General features: G+C 28.4%; 2 protein-coding genes across 4 annotated transcripts; both read left to right on the forward strand.

Moving 5' to 3' along the window:
• The first annotated feature begins 8652 nt into the window (after positions 1-8652).
• LOC120092658 (vesicle-associated membrane protein 724) lies at positions 8653-11522 on the forward strand. Its single transcript, XM_039050805.1, has 5 exons — positions 8653-8940; positions 9933-10074; positions 10165-10285; positions 11022-11084; positions 11184-11522. Exons 1-5 carry the CDS (start codon positions 8751-8753, stop codon positions 11331-11333), a joined length of 666 nt encoding a protein of 221 aa, XP_038906733.1. The 5' UTR covers positions 8653-8750; the 3' UTR covers positions 11334-11522.
• An 8971-nt stretch (positions 11523-20493) lies between these two features.
• On the forward strand, positions 20494-24281 carry LOC120067915 (acyl-coenzyme A oxidase, peroxisomal-like). Of its 3 annotated transcripts, none has more exons than XR_005479048.1 (5): positions 20494-21366; positions 21471-21512; positions 23050-23158; positions 23360-23838; positions 23954-24281. XR_005479048.1 is itself a non-coding variant. In XM_039019543.1 (5 exons), exons 1-4 carry the CDS (start codon positions 21039-21041, stop codon positions 23599-23601), a joined length of 396 nt encoding a protein of 131 aa, XP_038875471.1. In that variant the 5' UTR covers positions 20494-21038; the 3' UTR covers positions 23602-23838; positions 23954-24281. The 3 variants fall into 3 exon arrangements, 1 of the variants encoding a protein (XP_038875471.1); XM_039019543.1 differs by having other exon boundaries at positions 20494-21041; XR_005479047.1 differs by lacking the exon at positions 23360-23838 and having other exon boundaries at positions 20494-21512.
• Positions 24282-27617: the final 3336 nt, after the last annotated feature.

The following is a 27617-nucleotide window of genomic DNA, read 5'->3' on the forward strand; positions in this document are numbered from 1 at the left end:
AATGAGTTTTTGCATTCTTACCGGCACATCCCAAGGTAAAAAGGATACTGGGGTTTGGTAAGAAAATTGTTTTAAAATGAAAATAAGAATTAGGAGTGCAAGTTCAAAAAAAAAAAAAAAAAAAAAAAAAAACCAAATTGATTCAAATTGATCCATTGGTTTTTCTTTCGAAAAAAAATTTGATCCATCGATTTTGTTTAGTTTTAATATAAAATTAGACATTTTGATTTGTATTTAAAAAAATCGAAAAGTATGAATTTGGATCCATTTTTTAATTAAAAAATAATCAAAACCGAATCTAATCGAGAGTATATATATACCTTAAAAATAAACTCTAACATTAGGCATCTAAGTTTCTTTTAATTATTATTGTGCATATATAGTTGTTGTTTAGAAGAAAAAAATACCAATTATTATGAGTGTATGTTTTTTATTTAGAAAAAATGTTAAGAAAAAGAATGTCCAATTTTAATCTATAAAAAAAGAAATAGACCTAATTTCAATTTAAATTTAGCAAAAAGAATCAAAATAAAAATAAAAATAAAAAGTTTGGAAGAAAAAAATGAAATATCAAAAACTCAGAACTAAACTGACAATAAAGTGAACTAAATAAAAACCAATCTATTAATCTATTCTTTGGTGGACATCGGTTTGGAATCATTTTTTATAAAATCAATTGTTTTGATTTGATTCTTAATTGACCTCAAAATCAACAAATCAATTGTTGTTCCAGTAAGAATGATCATTAAAATTTTAATCCTAAAAAGTAACAAATAATTTTAGTAACAAGCTCTAAGTAAACTACAAACCTTATTTTAAGATCTCGTTTGAATAATCATTTTTTTTTTATTTTTTATTTTTGAAAATAAAGATTATTTTCTCTTCACTTCTTAAATGATGTGCATATTTTTTTTAAGTATAATGGTTAAATTCTTAGCTAAATTCAAAAAATAAAAACTACTTGAGAAACTATTTTTTTTTTTAGTTTTCAATTTTTTACTTTGATTTTTAAACCATTGATAAAAAAAGATAACAAATGAAGAAATTTGGATAAGCTTGGTTTTTAAAAACTAAAAATAAAAAACGAAATTGTTACTAGACGATACCTTAAAAATAAATAAAATAACTTTCATTTTTTTTTTTTTGGAATTGGGCTAAGAATTCAACTATTTGTACTTAAGAAAATATAAATCATTTTAAGAAATGAGGAAGAAATAAATTTAATTTTCAAAAATAAAAATAAAAAAACGAAATAATTATCAATTGAGATCTAAAAAATTTCATTTTCAAAATTGGTTTTAAAATCTATCTTATTTCCCCGTGGATTTTTTATTATAACTTAAAAGATACTTGAATTCCTAATTATCTAATTCTAAAATCAAAATCTACTTTTTGAAATTTTTTTTATACATTTCAGAATTTAGTTTAATTATAAAAATATAGACAAAAAAAAAAAAAAAGAATAACAAACCTAGAAAGTAATCAAAATGAAGCTTAATTTAAAAAATAAAAAACAAAATAAAAAGGTTACGACAAGAAACCAATCAACTACATCAACGTTAAGATTCTTAAAATTTTAAAATGTGATGGTAAAGAAAAATAAAATATCGAATATATTTAAAACCAAAATGAAAAGCTGAATTTTGAAGAAAGCAATAAGAAATGTAAGTAAAGACAAAATGATAGTGGCACGCAAAATAAGGAACCAAATCATTCTTAATCATAACTTTCTTTTTTTATCGAAGAAATTTGCCACAAAATTAAAATCGTGAGAGCTTAAGTCCATTTAGTGAAAAAAAAATCAAATCATCATAAATTTATTGCCTTTTACTTTCTATTACACCTTTTGAAAGATTGTCATCATTTGGTTTTTATTTTAAAATTTTGCGATTTGTGCTTTTTCTTAAAATTTATTTAAATAATGGAATAATTTTCAATATTGTGAAATTATAAAAAAAAATGTTTTTTTTAAATGAGAATATTATTAAAAAGGATCAAACACCAATTTCTTTTGGAAGTAATTCCATTGATAGCCAAAATTATAAAAAATGATAACAGGTCAAAGGGTTACTAAATTTAAATTTTAAAAATTTATTTAACACAAAATTAAAAATACATTAAATACAAAATAATTAGTGCCTCAATAATAATGAAATAATTGGTAATGATTAGCTGAAGCATCAAATGGATTACTTCCAAGCTAAGCTTTTAAATAGAGTTGAAGAGTTGATACCTTCAAGCACTAAAGCCATCTGACAACTATTCATAAAATTTAGATTCATTCACATATTTAAAGTTACACATATCTATCTAATTGTATGTATTTATTATTTGAGTAGTTGGAGGAGTCTGAGATAATATAGATGAAAGGTTGTGTCATTTCGTAGTGTCTTTTCAATTAGTATAAATATTTATATATTTTTGTAATTTGGAAGAAAGAATGAGATTTTAATACTTAATTTTAGGTTATGTACATGTTGGCAGGCTGTTAGAAAATAGCTTGCCAAAATGCACATACGGACTAAGTTGGAACTACAGTTGTATAAGTGGAGACAAATCTTAAAGGAGGTGATTGAGTCCCAACTTACATTGGATGGAGTGAACTATTATATATACTCCACTCAATATTTGAGTTTCCATTATAATAGTTGAAGTTTTCAATTGTTATAACTCACACTCCTGAAGTAAAACTATTTGAAAATTCTCACTGTCTACGATGTTTGTTAACTAAAATAATCTACATCATAATCATAGACTATTGTAACCCATATACTATAGTAACCAGCTCTACCCCAAATAACTCTAAAGTTTTCGTAAATGTCTGTAAAATTAGTTTAATAAAAAAAATTCAATTTTCAATTATATGTCTAATATTTGTTGAAGTATTCCAGCTTTATATAATATAACCAATTTAATAGGTATAAGGTTGAAATTTATGTATAAGACTCTAATAATCTTCTGTATCTAGCATATCCACGATCTCTAAAAACTCTCAAACAAGTTAGAGAATTGTTAGACATAAAATGGAAATTTTAGGACTCATTTGATAACGTTTCTATTTTTCGTTTCCAGTTTTTTGTTTTTTGTTTTTTGTTTTTTTTTAAGAACTAGAAACAAAAATATGTATGATAACTATTTCTGTTTCTTGTTTCTTAAAAAAAATAAACACAAACACAAACACAAACTTGTTTGATAATCATTTCTTGTATTTTTTTTCTCTTACATTTTATTATATTTTATAGTTTAAAGACTATTAAATTATGTAAAATAAAAAATGTATAACACGTATTAAAATATAAAAAATAATTATAAAAAATTTACATTATCAAATACACAAAAGTCCCAATGCAAAATTAATTACGATAATACAATTGTTTCTATATTCATATATTGCTAAAATTTGAATTGAAATATTATTTCTCACTCAAGTCATTTGTCTTCAATAAAAATGTCAAGATTGTAATATATTAAAGTTAACCTAAATGAATGACTTAGTAAATAAAATTTATAAATGGTAAGATTCTAACAGATTTCGAATGTATTTAAAATAAAATATAAACATGCACAAAAAATATTTAAATATATATTTTGAAATTTTAAAAATCAAAATAATATATAAATTTAAAATTTGAAAAATTTTAAAATAAATATTAAATTAACATGTAAATATAAAAAATAAAATAAATAAAAATAAAAGAAGAAATATAGAAAAGAAAGAGCTAAAAAAGAAAAAGAAAAAGAAAAAGAAAAAGAAAGGATGCATCTTACCTGCAAACCGAAACCCATGACCAAATTTTGATTCATAGTTAGAAAGGAATTATAAAATGAAAATAAATTAGGGAGAAACTATTTCAAATTTGACTCATTTTTAGAAACGTTTTCTAAATTTGATGTACAAGAAACGAGAATGGTTATTAAATAAATCAGTTTCTTAAAAATAAGAAATAAAAATAAAAAATAGAAAATAAGAATATTATCAACGGATCTTTAAGAAGTCACATCTAAAAATATAGGTCCATTGGACACGAATTAATTTTTTTTTTTAAAAAAACTATTTACAAAATAGAAACATGAAACTGAAAGTTTGGGTTATTAAAATTCCAATTTAGCCGATTATAAATTGTTTATTTGAAGGAGAATATAGTTGGTTATTAACAAATGTTTTTAAATATTAGGTAAATCAAACTTAGGCCATATAGTATATTTTAATACCAAACTTAATATTTCTTTAATTAGCTAATTTAAATGATAATATTAAGAATTATCTATATTCATTTAAAAATATCATAGGTATATTTGTTTAAAAAAATTGGTTAAACCATCGTTTAGTATCTCTATTTTGAGTTTCATTCTATTTTAGCTTTTGCACTTTCAAATGTTCAAAATCAATCTCAATATTTTCAATAAATTTTAAATTTAGTATATGTTGTATTTATTGTTTTTTTTTGGCATTCCCTATTTGAAAATACATCCATCTAATGATTTTTTTTTATAAAATTATTATTATTATTGGATCAATTTGGACAAAAAATGAACTTTGAACGATTAAATATAAGATTTATCGAAAGTATAATGTCTAGATTTAGATAACTAAAGTATGTTCACCTTAATGAAATGAAACTCGAACCACATCGACCAAAATGATATTTTAACTTTAATTCCTCATTTGGTAATTATTTGGTTTTTATTTTTTTGTTTTTAAAAATTAAGTCTAATAGACATTACTTTCCTCTCTAATTTTGTTTCTTTATTATCTACTTTTTACCAATAGTTTAAAAGACCGAGCCAAATTTCGAAAACTAAAAAAAATAACTTTTAAGAATTTGTTTTTGTTTCTCAAATTTGACTAAGAATTCAACCGTTATTACTCAAGAGAGATGCAAATCATTGTAAGACATGAGGAGAAAATAGGTTTCGTTTTAAAAAATCAAAAACAAAAAATGAAGTCCCCATTTGATAACTATTTTGTTTTTTGTTTTTGTTTTTAAAAATTAAGTTTATGAACACTAGTTCCATTTCTAAATTTCTTTATTTGTTATTTACTTTTCACTAATCGTTTAAAAAATCAAGCCAAATTTTGATAACTAAAAAAAATAGCTTTAAAAAAGTTGTATTTGTTTTTGAAATTTGGTTCATGTAAATCATTATAAGAAATGTGGATGAAATAGACATAATTTTTAAAAATAAAATTAAAAACTAAATAGAGGTCGAAATGATTACTAAACGAGATTTAAAATATTAAGTTGAAGGTAGAAGTAGGACAATAAATTTATTTTCTAAAAAAAGAAAATGAAAATGAAAAAGAGGCAAATTGGTATTTTAATTGAGAAATTACAATAAGAAAGTGTTTGTTATTCCAGTTGTGTGAGTATAGAAAAAATAGGTGAATGATTAGCCATGCTCCTCTGTCTTTTGCGGTAAAAATAATTTTTTTTTTTGACACATAGCAACCTTTCGTTAGGTGAAATATGTATAATCTAGACGGTACAAGAGATGACTACAACTTAAACTACGTTTACATTTTTTTTTTCAAATATGAAAATTTTAATTTCGATTTAAAAAAAGAAAAATACATACTAATTGAGGTGCTCATACATGATTATTATAATCATCATTTTGATTTACTATATACAAGTGCTTGTCATTCTTAAAGTTTAACCTGGAGTACAATTTGTCTGGCCAAATAAAAAACAAAGTCATGAAAACTGTTAAAGTAATGTAAATTATTCACTGCATTTTATAACTGGTTTAATTTTAGTCTTTATACTAGGGGTGTTAAAAAAACTTGATGAACAAAAAAACCGATCAACCCAATCCAACTCATATGGTTTGGGTTGGGTTGTGTTCAAATAAATGAAAATTTTATGAATTGGATTGGTTCATGCGTTCACTTAATATAACCCAATCCAATCCGAACCCACCCGAATTTATTATTACTTATAGCACAATTATTTATACATATATCGATTTTTAATTTTATTTAATTTCAATATTTTTTGACTAATTTATTCTTCAACAACTCTCAAAAATAGTTTTTTTCACTATATAAATTGAAATCGATTGTTAATCTTAATATAATATAGGAAAATAATTAAATTAGATTTTTAACTATTTACGTTTTGCTTTTATTTAGAATAAAATTTTAAATAAATGACCCGATTAACCCGAACTAACCCAACCCAAGTATTTCATGATTGGGTTGGGAGGTTCGGTGTAAAAAGTCTTTCAACCCAACCTAACTCAACTCATGAACACCCATACTTTATACCTTTAAAAAAAAAAAGTCAGTTATATTAGGAAAAAAAGTCCAACTTAAATATTTATATTTTCAATAAATCTAAAATTGTTCATATTTTTTTGTTTATTGCTGATTTTTTTTTTCATTTTTTTATTATTATCTATTAGTATTTCTCTATAAATTTTGAAACCATATTTGCATAGGCATGGAAATTATAATTACTATTTAATTATTTTTATAAAAATTAATTTGACAGGCTTAATTTAAGATTTATGGAAATTTTATTAACCAAAATTGAACCAAAATAATATTTTAACAAAAATAAAAATAAAAATCATCTCATGATTCTCATCAAACAAATCAAAGACAATTCTTTGCTTGTGTTACTCAATCAAATGATTTAATATGTGCGAACAAAGGGGAAGAACGTATATGGTGTATCATTTTTTTTAATTAAGAATTGTTTTTAGTTAAAAAGCTTTTGTTTTCAAAGAGAATGATAACGTAGTTTTGTTGGATAAGAGTTTCATTATTTTCAATTTTATGTCATAAAAGAATTATGCTTATTTCATTACTAAAACTTTATAGTAATTTTTACGTTTTTTAATAAAAATATTTAAATTATTAGTCAAATTTAAAAATATATATTTTCTAAATTCTATTTTTTATTTCTTAGTTTTGAAAATTTTATTTTTAATTTAAATATTTTTTAGAAATTACATAACATTACACAAAATCTCATGAGCCGACTTAATTTTTAATAATTAAAAACAAAGCACCAAATAATTTTCAGAAGCTATAATCTTTAAAACTCAAGTAGTATCGAATGTCTTTTTCAATTATTATGTTATTTTTATTAATCTTTAGTTTTTAAGTATTAAAAATATAGTATAGCTAGATAATAAAAAATACAATATTTCATGCCATGTTATTTGTCTAGAATATTTTGAAAACAAATGCATTGATGGAGACAAAATAATAATAATAATAATAATAATAATAATAATAATAATAATAATAATAATAATAATCAAATGTTGATCTATAAACATGCATGTCTTTTATTAAAAGAAAAAAGTCTTGCATGCCTCGATCACCAAAATACATATTCAATTTATTTGTGTAGTTTCCATCTTAGTCGATGTCCACGAAAATATCGAATTCTTAATTTTATGAGAATTTTGATAGAAATATTGATAAAATTTCGATTTCGATAGATATTTCTGAAAAAAATTATAATAAAAAAAATTCAAAAAATATATTTAAATTAGTAAATAAACATTTTATAATTGTCAAACAAGTTAATATGTCTATCATTTATATTATATTTACATTAGTGATATTTTGTTACTTAATTATTTTGTTTTGTAGTTTTTCTATGATACAATAGAAATATCAATTCATTTTTTTTTTTGTCGATATTGAATCTATGGAAATGTGGAAATATCAATATGTTGATGGAAATTTAATACTATGTTTATACATATGTAACAATTCAAAAATTGTTGCCAAACTTTGGTGGCTTGTTTGAATAATTTATCCTGCTAATAAAAAAACATTTGATGAAAGATGAGTAAGAAATTAAAAAAAAGGCAAATTATAAATTTAATCGGTAAACTTTGAGGTTTGCATCTATTTAGTTTGTAAACTTTCAAAACTGCACATTTAATCTTTAAATTTTGGTATTTTTAATAAAAAATTCAAGGATCTACCACACATAAATTTGAAAGTTTAGGATTTCATTAGACTTAAAATTCAAATATACATCTAACAGATCAATTAATTTTTAAGAATTTTGAATATATCAAGACTTATTAAACATAAAATTCAAAATTCAAAAACTCATTAGAAATAAAAAAGATAATTATAATTGGTAGTATTTTTAGGAATAATAATAAAGTGTATAACATCATTTAAAACAAAGTTACAAATATAGTCAAGTCTATCCACGATAGACTTCTATTGTTGATAGACTCCTACTAGTGATATAGTCTATCATTAATAGACTATTTAAATTTGGTCATATTTGTATTTTTTTATATTACGATATATCTTCTAAAATTTTAAATCTAATAACTATATTTGCAACTGTCTCTAATTTAATTAAAAAAATATATTACTTTTTATAAGAACTACCTAAATTTTATACACAAACACAAATGTTCCACATTTAGAAGCCTCTTTATTTAATTTGTTTTAATACGACACCATTACGCAAACTTAGGACCAAATCTTTGATTATTTGACCATTCCCCTAAATCTTTGTTCTAATAATTAATAATCAAAGTGGGAAAATAAATAAGAATTTTGCTTTCTTCGTAAAAAAGGAAAAGAAAAAAACAAAACAAAAGAAGCAAAAACCAAACACACCCTTTTTTAATTTAATTTAATTTATTTAATACGCAAAAGCAAAGTTAAATTCCCCAACGGCGATCTCTCTCACTCTCTCTCGCTGAGTCCCCTGTATTCTCTTCTTCCGAGTCGACTCACTCGCTCACTCGCCTCGAAGAAGATGAGTCAAGACTCGTTCATTTACAGCTTTGTGGCTAGAGGAACCATGATCTTGGCCGAGTTCACTGAGTTCACTGGAAACTTTCCGGCGATTGCGAATCAATGCCTTCAGAAACTTCCTTCTGCAAACAATAAGTTCACTTACAATTGCGACCATCATACCTTTAATTTCTTGGTTGAAGATGGTTATGGTAAGGATGCTCTAGATTATCTCTAGGTTTTTGATTCGTTTCCCTTTCGATTTGAGTGTTGTTGTGTATGTTTTATTTGGGAAGGGATTGAATTTCAGCTGGAAATTGTTGGATCTATTCTGATTACTGTTGGATTTCTTTTATTTTGCTGATAATTTCTTGTGAATTCGTTTGGAATGAAGAGGAATTCGGATTTGGAAGTGTGTTATTGTTGTGTTGGGTTTTATTGATTGTGGATTTTTAGCTTAGGTAAAGGCTGTTTGAAGTGAGTTTCCAATTGAATTTTGTTCATTGTTTGAGCTGAAATTTTATTTTAGTTTTCAGAATGCAAGAAATGAAAAATGTTTATGCAATACATTACCAAACAAAACATAAAAAATTGTTAGTAAAGAAAGAATACTAAAACTAAATTGTGACCAAAGGGCTCTGAGCTAGCAAATTCCAGCTTCCCAATGTGGGAATGTTTGTAAAATGTCATAATTGCTATTGTAAATTTCATGTATGTTAAGAATAGCTCAAAGTATGATAACATAACATGAAGTTTCCGAGTTCAAATTTCTGGAATTTTTGTTTCTTCCTTCTTATTTACAGTAAATCAGGGATTCTGTAGGTGTGTTATCTCATCGATCAATATTAGTGCGATTTTGAAATAGTTAAAATCACTTTTATCATGTTTAAAATCACTTCAAAATATACCTTTAATCACTCAAACTCAATTTTAGGTTTAATTTTAGACTTTTAAACATAATTTTCATACTATTGAAATTGATTTTGAATGATTAAAAACATTTTCCAAGTGATTTTGGAAATGACAAAAATTATTTTTACTATTTCAGAATGTATCTAAGTTTGTGGGCGTTCGAAATAACGAGAATTAGCTTGTTTAATGTCTTGAAATTTTGGGTGCAATAATTTTGTTACATGAATTTAAGTTCAAGGAGCTCTGTCTTGTTTTAATACCATATAAATGGTACCTTCATGGAGTTTTGCAGCTTACTGTGTTGTGGCGAAAGAATCTCTCAGTAAGCAGATATCTATAGCCTTTTTGGAACGGATGAAAGCTGACTTTAAAAAAAGATATGGAGGTGGTAAAGCCGATACTGCTGTTGCAAAAAGTCTCAATAAGGATTTTGGGTAAATTCAAACACGCAAAAGCTTTATTTTGATTGTGTTTGTGTGTATTTGCCTTAGAGCGGTATCAAGAGGCATACTGATATTTTGCAGGCCAATTATGAAAGAGCACATGAAGTATATCATGGAACATGCAGAAGAGATCGAAAAGTTGATAAAAGTGAAGGCTCAAGTATCAGAAGTTAAGAGTATAATGTTGGAGAATCTCGACAAGGTAAAAATATATCAACATGGTTTTGAAATGTCTTTGAATTTGCATCTCTCTGGTCGTTGTCATATGACATTTATCATTATCATTTTGTTTTATAAAATTTCTGCTTTGATGATCACCTCGAGTTGGCCTAGTCAATAGAGAGTCATAAAATCAAGTACTTTAAGATGCATGTTTGTGGCATACCATTAACTATTAACACAATTAGCTAATAACTCGCTAATGTGCATGCGAAACTGAATAAACTTGTTGGAGTTTCTTTTTGTGGTGGGTGATCTATTAATCAAACATGGTAGATACAATAGCAAAATTATCTTAGAGCATCTTCTTGTTGTGTAAATTATTGAATCAAACAAAACCGAGCAGTTTGTCGTTTTTGTCAATTAAAGTTAGTTTCTAACTACATGAAAACCAAACTTGACTTCAGTCAGCTTTGTTTTGGACGGTTTTTGTTGTATCAGTTGGTTGGGTAATTCATGTTTCTGGATAGTTCCTTTTTGCTCAGTTTTTCAATTCTAGCAAACTAAAAAGTCATTTCAATGCTGGTGGGCATATTTGGATTGATTTTCTAAATGCTCAAAAGCATCTTTTTACACTTAAAATCACTTAAAAAAATCAATCCAATTAGAACCGGACGCAGAATTAACCAATGACACCTCCATCATTCTTTCATAGAAGTCGAGGATTCTCACTTGTTTCTTTTTCAATGTTCATTATGAGATCTTTCAATGTTCTTCAGGCTTTTGAGAGAGGGGACAACATTAATACTCTTGCTGACAAAACGGAAAGTCTTCGAGATCAGGTACATAAATCGAACCCTGCTAATTCAATAGCGGATATATTATATCAGTCGAATTTAAAGAGACCTGAGAATTAATCAAAATTTCCTCGACATCGACAGGCTCAGACTTACAGAGGACAAGGAACTAAACTGAGGAGGAAAATGTGGTATCAAAACATGAAGATAAAGCTAGTTGTTCTTGGGATATTATTAGCTCTTGTGCTCATAATCTGGGTTTCCATTTGCCATGGATTCAATTGCACCAATTAGTTTGTACTATAGAGAGACAAAGGTTGAAGTGAAAGGGAAAGTTTTAGCCTTTAGGGCTTGTGTTCTATGGCTATAATTGGGGGATGAATTTGGTTGTGGGAGCTGTATAATGAATGCATGTTCTCTTCAACATTGATATTTTTATACATGTAAGTTTCTATTTGAATGGATGCATTTTTTCCCTCTCTACTAAAACACACCTTGGATTATTAGGAAGATTTTTTTTTTTAATAATTGGAATAATTCTATTCTATTTTAATCTTTAAAATTAAAATTTATTTTTCTCTTCACAATTGAATGTATGTAGTGTATTTAATGGAAAATCTTGAATAAATTATGATTGCTCCGAGTTTTAGACTAATATGAAGAAAAATCTTCTCCGATATTTTATCTTCGCTGCGACTCAAATGTAAAGGAAATATGAATTTAGATTATAACTGATGTTATCTTTTTGTAAAATTTTGTTATGTTCCGTTCTTTTTACTATTTTTACATTATATAGAAGAGAAATAATAAACTAACCCGAGGCATAAGGTTAAGAACACAAATAACTCCAACCGACGATATACTGAAAAAAGACTAATATGCGAATTTATTTCATTTGTACGTATATCAACTGTGAATTTAGAATGAGGTGACATGTATAACAATGGAAATTGCTCATTAGTGTGGCGATGGGTGAAGATAAATTTAATATTTAACACTTTCTCCGATATTAATTGGGGAAGAAATTACATTAAAGGGATTCGAACATAAATTTGCTGAACTAACTTACTCTCAAACCATTTTAAATCACTGATTGATTCAAAGGCTTAACTTAATGAATTAATATAAATTTAATATTATATCATTTAACAAAGGATTAACCTAAGATTTAACAACGAAAGAGGTTGAAATGGCTTTCGGCTAATGTGGCCAACATAGGCTTTTATCCTATGTTTGACTTTCTTAAAGAGCAAACAAAGGCCACTTTAGTCTAGACTTGAACGATCCTAGCTGAGGTGGCCACACAGAGCCCAATTGTGTTATGAGTGTGGTTGGCTAGGCTCGAACATTAGCTGGCTTATGACTAGTTTGATTTCGGATCTACTTTCACTTCAAGCCTTCCTCAAATAGTGAGTTCTAAGGAATTATGAAATTTAGAGAGTTTGTAAATTCTTGGAGTCCAAGATGTAAGAAGTTGATAAGTTATAAAATTTGTGTTTTTAAATAGTGGGGCCTACAAACTCCTCCAAACAAAGAGTGGAGTTTGTAACTCCCTACTTCTGAACTCCTACTTCTCAACTTTTTGGGCTAAATATACCCCTAAGTCCAAATTAAACTAGGACAAAACTTATTTAGGCTGAAGTAGAGTTTAATTATTTCCTGAACTGGCGGTGGCACCCTCAGTTGAAAATATGATATCTTTTTGTGGAGTTTTGAAATTTTCATTAAGTTAAAAGAACATAACCACAAAAACAAACATCAATGAGTTGTAAATTTGAGGAGCATAATGACACACAACAAGTACATGAATATGAAAAAAATATAATATAATAATATATAATAAAATAAATAGATATTAAAATAAATAAAACATAATATATAAATAAATAAAATAAAATAAATTAACAAAATATGAAATAAAGAATTTCTCTAAAATTTCCACTTTCTCCAATTTTCATGGATTTTACCCAATATGTGTCTTCCAAAACCCACCAAATGCCACTGTTTATAGGCAATTTGACAAGTAGAAGGTGGATTATATGGATACTAATAATGTATAATGTTGAAACACATGGTCAACACTATGGGAAATGAGGGTATGACACATGGTCAATAAATGCTAAACCAGAGCATCTAATGGATATCCATTATCATAATATTTATAATACTCCCCTGCCCAATATATATATAAAATGTCTTGTTAAAACTTTACTTAGGAAAAAACCCAATGGAAAAAAAATCCTAGTGAAGGAAAAATAGTACATATTTAATATAATTTATACTCCTAAAAAATATATTTACTCCTTCTCATGGAAACATCACTTGAGATATTAGTCGCCGCATTCTAATGTTGTGCACCAATTTTTCAAAGATTGCAGTAGGTAATATCTTTGTAAACAAGTCTGTTAAGTTATCTTTCGAACAAATTTGTTATACAGTGATGTCGTCATTTTCTTCAAGATCATGAGTGTAGAAAAACTTTGGTGAAATATGCTTTGTTCTATCTCCTTTAATATATCCTCATTTGATTTGGAATATGCATGTTGTGTTGTCTTCGTATAATATTGTTGGAAGATTTTTACTATAAAACAAATCACATGTTCCATGAATGTATTGAATCATTGATCTTAGGCATACACATCTCAACTAGCCTCATGAGTTGCAAGAATTTCAGCATGATTTGAGGAAGTAGCCGTTATGGTCTGTTTCATTGATCGCCATGATACAACAATTCCTCCACATGTGAATAGATAACATGTTTGAGATCTAACTTTGTGTAGATTAGATAAATATCCTGAATCTGCATAATCAACAAGATCAAAATTCGATGTACTTGAATAAAACAAACCCATGTCAATCGTTCATCGGAGATAGTAGAGTATATGCTTAATTCCATTCCAATGTCTTTTTGTTGGAGAAGAACTATATCTTGTTAATAAATTTACTGAAAATGAGATATCTAATCTTGTATTATTAGCAAGATACATAAGTACACCAACTGCACTAAGATATGATACTTCAAGACCAAGAAGTTTTTCATTATCATCTCAAGGTCAAAATATATCTTTCTTCACATCTATTGAACGAACTTCCATTGGAATGTTCAATGGATATGCTTTGTCCATATAGAACATTTCAAAATTTTTCCTATATAATTTGATTGACGAACAAATATTCCATCTACTAAATACTCAATTCTCAAGCCAAGACAAAATTTTGTTCTTCTGAGATCTTTCATCTCAAATTCTTTCTTAAAATATTCTATTGCATTTGAAAGTTTTTCAGGAGTTCTAGTTATATTTAAATCATCAATATATACAGTTATAATAAAAAATCCTGACTGTGATTTTTTTTATAAAAATACATGGATATATTGAATTGTTTTGATATCCTTCTTTCAACAAATATCCACTCAAGCGATTGTACCACATTCGTCCTGATTGTTTTAATCCATATAGCGATCTCTGTAACTTTATTGAATACAATTCCCAGGAATTTAATTTATATGTTTCAGGTAACTTAAAAGTTAAATTATTCTGGGATTCTCATATAAATATCATTATCAAGAGATCCATACAAATATGCTATGACTACATCCATAAGATGCATGTCCAGATTTTCATTCACAGTCAGACCAATTAAATATCTTAATGTAATTGCATCTACTACCGGAGAATACATTTTCTCTCAATGCCACGTCTTTGTGAAAAATCTTGTGCAACTAGTCTTGTTTTATATCTTGTGATCACATTATTTTCATTTCTTTTCCTCACAAGTACCCATTTGTTCCCATAGAGTCTGACACCTTCTGGTGTTCGGATTACTAGTCCAAAAACGTAACGTTTTGAAAGTGAATTTAATTATGCCTCTATTGCTTCTTTCCACTAAAGCCAATCTTTTCTATGTCGATATTCTTTAACAGATTTTGGTTTAGGATCCTCACTTTCAGATATAATGTCAAGAGCAACATTATAAGCAAAAAATATTGTCAATAACTACATTAGTTCGGTTCCATCTTTTTTTTTTGATCCTGATATAGTTTATTAAAATCTCATTATTATCTTTAGGTACTTCACCATTCTCACTAGTCATGTAAAGATTTCTTCATGGATATTTATATTCTCAACCAAGTCTTAACTATTAGTTTTTTTTTTTTTTTCTTTTTTAAGAATTTTATCTTTGGAACTCGGTAGTCTACCACCTTCTGACGTGTTCCAGACTTATTAGTGACAACTTGCTGTGTTGGGATATCAATTTTCGATGGAATATTTGCAGATTGTATATGTAACTTAGTTACTTTCTTTGCATCTATAAATGCATCTGGTAGCTAATTTTCTATATTTTGCAAATGAATTATCTTATGAACTTTAAGTTCACATTGATCTGTACGAGGATCTAAATGAGACAATAACGATGCATTTCATGTAATTTCTTTTTTCAACTTCTTAATTCCTCCTCTTAATGTTGGAAAATTTGTTTTAATAAAATGACAATCAACAAATCATGTAGTAAATACATCACCTGTCAAGGGTTTAAGATATTTGATAATTGATGGGGAATCATATTCAATATATATTCCTAACATCCTTTGAGAACCCATCTTAGTATGTTGTGGTGGAGCAATTGGAACATATACTGCACATAAAAAAAATTCTCAGATGAGAAATATTTGGCTCATGGCCATAAGTTACTTGTAATGGTGAGTACTTATGATAAGATACTGGTCTAAGCTTAGCTCCCATAAGTAATGGTTTAGCAATTAACTGCAAACGTTTTATGAATGATTCTGCTAAACCATTTTATGTATGAACATGAACTACATGATGTTCAACGCTTATCCTAATTGTTGTACAATAATTATCGAAAGCTTAGGATGTAAATTCACCAGCATTATCAAGATGAATGGTCTTAATTGTATAATTAGGAAATTGTGCTCTTAACTTAATTATTTGAGCAACTAATCCTGCAAATGCAAGATTTCAACTTGATAATAAGCACACATGTGACCATCTGCTGGATGCGTCTATTAATACCATAAAATATCTAAATGGTTCACTTGGTGGATTAATAGGTCCACAATATCACCATGAATTCGTTCTAAAAATGTAGGTGACTTAGTCCCCACTTTAACTGGTGATGGTTGAATTATTACTTTTCCTTGAGAGCAAACATCAATTATCAATTCATTAGATTAAAGAATCTTTTGGCTCTTCAATGGACGTCTATTTGAATTCTCAATAATTCATCTTATCATTATAGACTTTAGATGACCTAATTTATCATGCCAAATTGTAAATATGTTTGGATACATGAACTTCAGGTTCATTGTTGCATATGTTTCAATTACTCGTATATGAGTATAACATAATCCAGAAGATAAAGCAGACAACTCTTTCAGTATACTTTTTCATATGAGACAATAGAAATGGTATAAAGATACTCCATATTATTCTTTCTATCAGTCTCAATATGATAACCATTGAAACTATATCTTTAAAACTAAGTAGATTTCTTTTTGATTGACTAAAGAACAATGCATTGTTAATTGTAAATTTTGTTCCTCTAGGCAAAATAATATTTGCTTTTCTAAAGCTTTCATTCAGGTTTGCGGAACCTGATATCGTATTGACTTTTGCTTCTAGCATTGTCAGTTTGGAAAAATATTATATTTATAAGTATCGCATGTGTAGTTACACTACATAGATATTCTTTACTCATTTTTGAATCACCCAACATATGAAAATGATCCAGGTTTCTTCATCAAAAGAAAATAATTACAATAAGAAAAACAACATTTAGAATATACAAATGTTAACATCTACTAAGTGAAGAAAAAAAAAATGAAGATGAATAAAAAAAACAACATTAAATCTAGATATTTTCAAAGTTAAAGGAAACACTTGATGTTCCATCAATTTTGTTGATTTTCTCTTCATGAGATTCAAAGAAGTCTGCCACATTCAAATTTGTTATATAGGATGGATCAAATATGTCATTATCCTAGTATGAAAATTTGCTTATGCAGTTTTCTCCTTCAAGGAGGCTTGATATAGATCAACTAAATATTTTGATGGATGACAGCTACATGACCAAAGTCCAGTCATTTCGCATCAGAAGCATTTATTTTCAACACTTTTTGAACACTTATCTTGTAGAGCTTTTCTTTTGTGACCATCATTTTGTATGTGTGCGTGTTTTTTTTTTTGAAATTTGAATGATTAGAATGACTACCATAAAAATAATAATTATTTGTTCCTCTTCCATGGTCACGACCTCAACCTCAATCGTGATCACGACCTCGACCACGATTATTAACATTTACAACATTCATTTCAGGAAATGGTGTTGTTTCAGTTGGTCGAGATCATGTTTTTTTATCAATAACTTGCTATTTTGTTCAGCCACGAAAAGACATGAAATAGTACAAAATAATTTTTAAAATCTTTTTCTCGATATTGCTAATGCAAGAGCATATCCGAAATGTAGAAAAAACGTCTTCTTTAACATATTGATTCAAAATTTTGGAGCCTCAAGTACATCAATTTACGATGAGCTTTAGGAAGAAAATTTGTTTTCTGATGATCATATTTTTATGGCATCCAAGTGTATTTGGCATTAAGTACTAATGACAAACAATTATTATGTTTAATATCAAATGCTACAAATTCTAATTTTGTAATATTTTTCATAGTAACACTATTACAAAATATTATATTTATATTAAAAATTTAATATATATCAAATATGTAAAACAATATTTAATTTATTAATTATAACTAAGAGTGAGAAAAACCAACCTACCTTTAGAACCTACCTTTTGCGAGGTAAACGATAGGAGCTCGTGTTGATAATGTGTTGTAAAACTGAGGAGCACAACGACGTACAACGAGAACACGACTATAGATAAAATATAATATAATAATAATATATAATAAAATAAATAGATATTAAAATAAAAAACATGATATATAAATAAATAAAATAAAATAAATTAACAAAATATGAAATAAGGAATTTCTCTAAATTTCCATTTTCTCCGATTTTCATGGATTTTGTGCAATGTGTGTCTTTCAAAACCCACCAAATGGCACTATTTATAGGAAATTTGGCAAGTAGGAGGTGGATTACATGAACAACATTTTGAGAAATGAGGGCATGACACATGGTCAATAGACACTAAGCATGAGCATCTAATGGACATCTATTATCAAAATATTTATAATAAAAATCAATTATGTCTTTTTTTTAAGAAAAGAAAAATATGTCCTTGAACTTAGATTATTTAATTATTATTATTATTATTATTATAATTATAATTTTGCTAGTGTTAATATTTGTTGCTAGGACCTTTTCATGACATTTTATTAAATATAAGGCAAATATCAATTTACGCCCCTGAATTTTAGGAGTTGTATCAATTTAAACCGTAAGCGAAAAATTGTATCAATTTAAACCTTGAACTTTGAGGGTTATATCAATTTGAAACTGTAGGGGAGTTTGTTCTGCAATATGATTGGTTGATTTTATTACAGAAAAACTTGAACGATATGTTTTTGTAATATGTCCCGTGCTGTGTTGATTCTGCTTTGAAATTGGTTTTTTATATGTTGATATGTGTAGCATATTTGTTGATGTGTCTTAATATCCTTTACGATATGTCTCACAACATGCTGTGACATTGTCAATGACATTGTAAAGTGATAGACAAAAAATTTCGCAAAATTTTTTCCCCTATCTGTCAAGATTTTTGTGCAAATTTCATGGTCTGTTGTATTTTTTCCCCGCGAGATAATTTATTCCTTCCTTGAAGATCTTCCCAAAGCTAGTCATATACATTGTGGTTTTGTTTCATTTTAGGGTTGGCCACTTTTGAGTATTTTTGTTGGAAGCTTTTCATTTTGCAGTGGTCATTTGGTGTATGTCAATCTCTGTGATTGTGATTCAGAATTGTTGTAGATTTGGAGGTTGTGCTCGAGATCGTTGTTGAAGATTACTTTGTGTGTGAAGGCTACCTTGATCTTAGGGGGGAGTCAAAGACATCATTATTTGAGAATAGATTCTCAAACCTAAGGGAAGCCTTTGCTAGAAGGTGGAAAGATGAGGATTGAGAGATAGAGTGTCTCACATTTAAGGGGAGCCTAAGTGAACATTCACTAATATTCTTGAGTATGTTGAAGGTGAGGGGGTCTCACACTTGGGAGAGCCTAAGTTTCATTGAGAGGGAGTTTCACACTTAAGGGGAGCCTAAGTAATCATGTACTAAGTTGGGCTATTCGAGTGTCACTTTACGCTACTAGAATAAGTACATTTCTTGACGTTTGCAATTTTAAATGCTTGACATTTTTATGAAAAATTTTCAAGTGATAGGTGATTTTTAAAGAAAAGCGTCAAGAAATTATAAAAAAAAAAAACGCAAAGGTTGTGCATTTTTTCGAATTTTTTTTCACGCTACACGCTATTTGACGTTTTAAAAATATCAAGTTTAGTATATATTTTCTTATCCTATTTTAAATGTCAAGAATATTAAGTAAAAGAAATTACTTTCTAATTTTTTTAAGTCTACAAATTTTCACTAACCCTTCAAATGCTTCACGTGAACCCCTACAGCCGAAACCCTCACGATAACCACGCCAAATTTCATTTTGCCGTTGAAATCTTTGCGATTAGAGATGTCCAATTTCCCCACGGGGCTCCAAGGGGTAGGGATTCTCTGATTAGGCGGGGAATGGGGGAAGGAGTGGGCGAAAAAATTCCCCATGAGCTAAATGGGACGGAGACGGGGAAAGCATTCCCTGTCCCCACCCCCGCTTCTCCGCCCCGTCCCCCGGCCCGCCCCCGTCCCGATTAGTTTTACATATTATTTAGTATAATGATATATATTATGTTTTTATTATTATTATATAAATATTACAATTAAATTTTAAATTTGATTATTTAATGGAAAAGGTAATGAATATGTTTAAATTGAATGTTTAAATTTAGATTATATATGTGAATAATTTGATTTTTATTTACTTCTTTCTACTAAAAAATTAATTAGCTTTTTTAGTCCAAAATTTGATTAATTAATCTTTAAATTCAAATTGTGAATATAAAACTAAACCATAATAAATAATTTAGTGGTAAAGTTAATTATTTAATTAAAATTTGCTCATATTAGTGATTTAAATTAATTAGTTTTTTACAAAAAAAAAAAAAAAAAAATAACGAGAAAAATTCACAACGGGGAACCCGATCCTCGTGGAGAATTTCACGGGGATGGAGAATGAAATATAGAATGGGGACGGGGATGGGGAATGGCATCCTTGGCCCCACCCCGCCCATGGACATCTCTACTTGCGATGTACATGCCGAACTTCACCCTACCGTTGATTAGCTCAAGATCTCCACCACACGATCAATTCTCTTTATCTGAGTAAGATTTATTTCTAACCTATCTATCTTCCTTCACCCATTTCACCATTTTTCATTTTCAACGCTCTATTCTTTCTTTTCCCTTTCCTCCTCGTCCTCCTCCTCATTTTCCTCTGATTTTAGGGTCCTGATTTCTGATTCCTTGCAGTGAAACTTCTTTTTCTTCTTCCTCTTCTTCCATCCTCCATTTTCTTCCTTTTTTGAATTGAAGTCCCATGACTTCTTCTACTTCTGTCAAGAAGAACTTCTTGCCCCCGGCCTTGTTTCCAATCTTGAAGATGTTCTTCACAGCAGGAAGGGTGCTGATGAAGAATCCAAGGATGTTAAAGCCATACCTGAAAGCTTCGGAGAATCCTGCTGAAAGTTCTAGTGAGGGTCAAAATTCCACCTAGAAGCCATCAACTGTGGACAAAAACAAAAAAGCCAATATAGGTGCCCAAGGAGGAGGTTATTGGGAGAAGCCTACATCCAGTTGGAATACCAAGTAGTCTCGAGGCGATTGCGACAGTGGAGAAGAAGGAGCTTGGGGTAAATCCGGTTTTGCCGACGATGGGAAGTCTTCATTTGGTTGGGGTTGCTGATTGAATGGTAATATCTAAACTTACATTTTGTAGACAATGCAAAGGGAGTTTGGCTGTTAAGAAGTTTATTTCTTCTAAGAACATTTATGAATTATTGTATTTCTTTATAACATTTTGAATATTCTGGGTAATGCAAAAAAAAAAAAAAAAAAAAAACTTTAGAACCCCACACTTATTTCCGTTTTAAAACATCTTTCAACCTTTCTTTTCCTCTTTTCATTTGCTGTTATAAGAGAAACCACTATGCTTGTGAGAGATGTTTATTTCCCAAATGGTGTGTCTTTAAGCAAGAACGATTCATTCTTTATTTTCTACGAAGGGGGAAAAGGAAGGTAAAACTCTTTATAACTCTAAATGCCTCTTTATTATCTGTACAAACAATCTTTTATAACAATGCTTTGAAGCTTGATCAAGCCATTTTGTACACTTGTTCCAGCCTTGTTCTAGGCCTTCGTCACTACAGCTGCAAGTGCTTAAGGTAAGGCTTTTGAAGTTTACAGTTTTATTGGTGAATCTTAAGAAAATCAAAATTTCATTATCAAGCTAAAATTTTTAGTGATGCTTAAATCTATACCTAATCGAGCGACCCCATTAAGATAAGATACATTTATTGCCTCGTTAATGATCTCTCTCTCAAATTGGATTCAGGCTTGTTGAATGCTCTCATATCTACCTGTCATTAGTTCTTAAGATAAGGTTTATAAAATTTCAGCCTTGTTAGAAATCCAGTTTCTACCTCAAAACACTACAACAAATATGGCCCTTATAATTGATGTGTTACTCTATGAAGCACAAATACTTCATGTGAGGCAAAGAATCAGTATCAAACACGTATCGGATATCGATACTTCCAGATACTTCCTATATACGTATTTGACATGCGATTTGACGTATCTATACTTTCAGATACTTTCCAGATACGTATCTGACACACGATTTGACGTATCTATTTCTATGTGTACTTTTTTTTAAGAAAAAAGACAAGTAACTCATCTAGTCTATCCCAAGAAAAAAGCTCACTCCTCGAGTCCAAAACTATAAGAAAAAAAAGAAAATAACGGACCAAACCCTAGACTAGAATTATCTAATCTCTATCTTCACATTTGAGTCTCCACAAAGTTTACCAAAATATAAACCATTTGGATATCTTCAACAATAAGTTCTTTGTTTATCTTCATACTTCTCTCTCTAATCTTCTTCTTCTTCTTCTTCTTTGCAATATGAGTCACTTTTCTATTGCATTTTATTAACTATTATACTTCAACATCTCAGATGTTGCTTTTTTTGTATTGTATTTCAGTATTTGTATTCTATTTTGTGTTATTCGTTATTAACTTGTATGCTAAATTTATCTATATCCTATATTTTTTTTTAAAGAAAAAAATGTATCTTCAACGTATCAGTATCCTTGTTTTTTTAGAAATATGTATATTAAAAAAAATATAAAAAAATGATATATCATTAGACGTATTCGTATCTTAATTTTTAAAAAATTGACGAATCGCTGTATCCGATCGTTTCCGTATCGTGTAGTCGTATCTGTGTCTATACTTCACAGGTGTTACTTGTTTCAAATTTCTTCCATTTCTTGGAACAATTAACGCATCTAGATTATCTAGATTCTCACTAGAACCTTGTTTGAGAATTTATGTACAGGATTGGAAGTAAGTTTCAACAAAGAACTAGAGTTACTTGGGTGGCGTGTTTTAAGTTTTAACCATTAATTTAGCTTAGTTTAATAAGGAAAATCTTGTGTCCTTAGGTTAGGGTCTTAAGAAATCACTTTCTTAAGATAACCATGAATTTAATCGGAATTTCTCTTCCAAATGTTGAATTTAACTGCAGCAACTAATTCCTCTCTCGGGTGAGAGATGAAAGTTAAGTTTGTGGGAAGAAAATTTACTCACCATGAATTTAATTTAAGCTTAGTTTTATTATGTTGATATGTCGCTCGATAGGAACAATGATATTTTGTCTTGAGTTGAATTTTGATATCTTTGTGTTTCATTTTGCAGTCTTTGGGGTGGCTTTGTTCTCAAGTTAGGAACCAAAAAGAACAGAGGCAAATTCTTATTGACAATGTGGATTATCCTGGTTGTTATGCCATGACTGTACTTCATCATGGTAAGTCAAAAGTGTAAATTATATAGATGTTTATTTCGATTATTTTAAGAAGTTTAGCTTATCTTTAGCAAAATACTTGGTTTCTACTGAGTTCACTAAATTTTAGTGAATTTAATTAAATCTTGTGAGCTTATCTTAGGCATTGTTCAGTAATGTAGGTTTGCATTTTGATATAAAATCTCTTCCTTTACTTCTTTGAAGGCTCAAACGTCCAGGGTCTCCAAACAACAACTATATTTGATCCCAACACTGATGTATTCATTATTAATACACCAAATGATGGAACCATCAAATGGTGGATTGGTAATGCTGCCGTTCATGGCAAGTTTGCCATTGTTTTCGCTAAGCTGGTGTTGCCAACTCATGATTATAAAAATGGGTGTCCACGCATTTATTGTTCTGATATAACTCTTGTAAATTCTCATTTTGTAGTTGGAATCTAATTTAGAGTCTTGAAATTGACATATGACACAAGGTGAAATGACTCCGACACATAGATCTTGCTCTAAACCAAGATTGACATATGAGATTGAATCCGAAAACAAATTTTTAAAAAAGTAAAAGAGAATGTGAAGACGAATGATGTTATGCAAAAGGATAAGGTAAATATGGACATGATCATTCTGAATGATGAACATGAGAATTTCAAGAATGAGAGCAAAAATGAACAAACTTTAGAGGTAATTAGTTAAGTTTGCTCAATTTATTGCACTGGTTGATGTTTGCATTATGAATTTCATATTGTTGCATTAATGACTTTCATATTGTTATGTTATGATTACTTTGTTGCATTAGGACAAAGCTTCAATGATGGTTGCTAAGGAAAAGATGTTGTCTGTGAGTCCACAATCAATTTGCCACTACCTTTAAAATCAATACTTAGGTTTGTTGAAAAGGTAATGGCCAAAGAGTCTGCCATTTCTTTCCAACTACTTGTTAAGCTGTTTGGTATCAGTAGAAAGAGTTGTGTTTTGGAGGAGGATATTATTGACTTCTGTAGCATGAGGGAAGTTAAGATTTCGACGTTGGTTGCATATATGATGTAAGTAATATGATTTCATTCGTTTAGGTACTCTAATTTTTTATAGGTACTCGTTTATTAACTTTTAATCTTTTATAGGTACTTGCACTCAAAAGAAATTTCAAATTACATATTTGTTGACCCATCCCTTATATCTTCTGGACAAATCACTTAAGAAATTAGGGCTCAGAACCTATGTATCAGATTAATAACTTCACAACAAAACCAAATTGTTTTTGCTCATTTTAACCCAGGTTAAGTAAAGTTTTACTAGTCAATTCATTGAGAGTTCTTGTACTAACAACAAACATATAGAACTTGTATTTTATTTAATGGTCATTGGGCACTACTAACTATTAACACATATGATGATATTGTTGGGTTATATGTTCTAAAGCTTTCAGTTTGTAAACTTTAAACATATTTCTATTTACAATAAAGTTGTTATTAAGAGTATTTTAATAAAGTTGTTATTAAGAGTATTTTAATAAAGTTGTTATTGAATATATAAATTGCATTTATAGATTAATCCAATAAACTATTGAACCCTTAGTCATAACATGAATGCTTAAACTTTATGTAGAGACATAAAAGTGGATCAAGTTTTAAATATATAGCAAAAATAGTCTATAAGTATATGGATAGGGTTGGTTACCTTATTTTGGGAGTACTATGGATGCGACTTACTTTGTATATTGATACAAATGATGCGATCCCAAAATCGTTTGTGGAGACATGCAAGTGGAGGCATCCTATTCAAAAGATATTTGCATAAGACCGGATCACGAAATAGTCACTTTTCTTTATAACGATCTTTATTGTTAAAATTGACTATTTCAATTTGATGACCTAAGGTAACTTGATCTCAATCCTGAGCTAACTATGAACTTTTGTTTATTAAGGATTGTCCTTTAATCTGCATGGGTGGGAGTGGCTTAACATCGTTGCTGACATAGTTCTGCAAGACAGAATTCACTCCTACCAATTTTAGGGTTAGTAGAGAAGTTGTTCCCTTAAGTACTGATTCCTGGTCTTGAACAAAAGGGACCCCGCCCTCTCTATGGCTGAGAAGGACTCAGTTTATTGGTAGGACCATAAACTAATTGTTCATTAGAGGATCAATGGAGACTTAAGGAACAAGATGTATTACAGGGGTAAAACGGTAATTTTGACCTAGCTGTAAATATGAACAACTTATGAAGAATCAACTTACTGATTATGGTTAAATCAAGTGGACATAAATATATCTATAGTGAGGAGAGTGCAACTATTGAGCTATAGTGGTGTGTTTTGGTAGTTAACGAATATTGATTAAAGAGTTTAACCAATTAACCTCAAATCGTTGGAGTTTATGATCTGTAGGTCCATTAGGTCCTTCTATTAGCTCGTAAAAGGACTAAACCTTAGAATAGCGTGTTGAGAGAATTTGAAATGTTCAAATTTGGTTTAGGGTTTGGATTATCATATTCACTATAATTAACATTTAATTAACGAATTAAACAATTTTGGAGAGAGAAAAATATTTAAATATGATTTAAATATTAATTACATTAATAGTGTTTAATGTTTAAATTAGATGTTTTATTAATTTAATATTTTATATTAAATTAATTAAAATATTTATTTAATTAATAATTTATTTATTTAAAATTTGAATTTTTGAAATTCAAAATATAAAATTAATTTAATTTGATTAAATTAATTAAGTTATAAATAAATAAATTAAATTAAACAAAATTTCATTATTTATGAGGTTTTTTTTTTTTTTTTTTTTTTTTTTGAAAAATTTCATTAAATAATAATATAAATGAAATGTAGTGGGAAAAATTGGATTTTCCCACTAAATGTTACACCTAATCCACTCCTTTTAGTGGAAAATTGAGTGGCATTTTTCCATTTAATTTTATTGATGATCTGATTCAATATATATGAGATTTAATTTTAGAAAATGATGCAAACTTATTTATTTATTTTTTTAATTTTTTTTTAATTAAGAAAATCAGTTTTCTCTTCAACACTCTCTCTAGCTTAATATTCACTCTTTATCTCTATCAATTTGGGTTTCACCACCCAATCTAAGGCCTGGAAATAGTAGAGAATATCTTTGTGGTAGTCTACAACCTATTAGAAAGAAGAAATCAGCTGGAATTTGTATCAATTGGAAGTTCTTCAAAGGTTGTGTTCTTGAAACTTTTTTTACTGTTATTTTATGAACTTGCATGTAATCCACTAAAATTAATATAATTAGAGTGTTTAAGATCATAATTGCTTCTGTTAGTTGAATGTCAGCTCCATCAAATATCATCTATTATCTTGATTCATTACAAACATCATCTCGAGTAGATATCAGATACGTAACAAACACGTAAGTTAACTTCTTGTCTTATTATGCTTTTTGTCATTATAAAGTTCACTTTATTTTACTGTTATGTGGGTGTTACTTAGCAATAGAGCTATTACGATCTTTCGATCCCATAAGAATATTCAAAAAGGTCAAAAGCAAACATTATGGAAAACCGTAAAGGTAAGTATAAACATATTTATTCGTTAATTAAGTTATATATATGTAGGTTATTCCTAGTGCATATGCAACATAAATTGTTTTAGTTTATGTATTATTGTAGTGTCTTTAACAAGTTGGAACCATTGAATGTGGATACTATATGATGAGATACATGAGAAATATTATCACCAAAGGGAGTAAAGTAGTCACAGATTCGATATGTTGTTAATTAATACCTATTTATACTATTCTCAATAGTTCAAATAAATAACATTTGACAAAACAAATATTGACTTCAATATTTGGGCTATATTAGATTGATATAAGGGACTCGTACAGTCAATTTGAGTTAAACGAGGTGCAAATAGAGCTAGCTGAACTTTTAGGTTCCCACATATGATGGTGACAATATGCAATTTTTGGATATTGACATTCAATTTTTTGAAGATATGGGTTAGGCATATATTGTTGATATTTGATATAGGGGTAGAATGTTCATATGGTTTTTGGAAACATATTGTTGATCATATGGAGTACCTAGATGTATATAGTTGGTGTAATTTTTGGAATTGTAGATATTTGGGTTTGTTCTTTTGGGATTTTAGTTTATATTGGGATTGAACATTCTTTCGGAAATTGTTCATATGCATGGTTGGGTTGATAGTCTTCTATATAACTTAGAAATTAGCTAGATTGTTCATGTATGAACTTTGTTATGAATTTTGTAAACATTTTATGTTGTAAGTATATATATATGATGACAACTATGTTCAAGAAAATATATGCACTTTTGTTAGCTAGGTTGGTGGAAAGTTCGAATGATTGAACAAGTTTAAAAAGTTCAATATATATGTTGTTTGTTTACTTAGTTAATAAAATGATCATCCTCTATATCATTATTGGACTTCAAAACAAAAAATTATACAGGTAATTCT

This window comes from Benincasa hispida, chromosome 12, assembly GCF_009727055.1.
Source record: "Benincasa hispida cultivar B227 chromosome 12, ASM972705v1, whole genome shotgun sequence".
Classification (NCBI taxonomy): Eukaryota; Viridiplantae; Streptophyta; class Magnoliopsida; order Cucurbitales; family Cucurbitaceae; genus Benincasa; species Benincasa hispida.

Bases quoted from the DNA above. Each gene is read 5' to 3' on its own strand.
- LOC120092658 (XM_039050805.1), top strand. From the start codon at position 8,751: ATGAGTCAAGACTCGTTCATTTACAGCTTTGTGGCTAGAGGAACCATG. The intron at 10,286-11,021 runs GTAAAAATATAT...AATGTTCTTCAG, and splicing joins TGTTGGAGAATCTCGACAAG to GCTTTTGAGAGAGGGGACAA. The intron at 11,085-11,183 runs GTACATAAATCG...CGACATCGACAG, and splicing joins CGGAAAGTCTTCGAGATCAG to GCTCAGACTTACAGAGGACA.
- LOC120067915 (XM_039019543.1), top strand. The intron at 21,513-23,049 runs GTAAGGCTTTTG...TTCATTTTGCAG, and splicing joins TACAGCTGCAAGTGCTTAAG to TCTTTGGGGTGGCTTTGTTC. The intron at 23,159-23,359 runs GTAAGTCAAAAG...ACTTCTTTGAAG, and splicing joins CATGACTGTACTTCATCATG to GCTCAAACGTCCAGGGTCTC.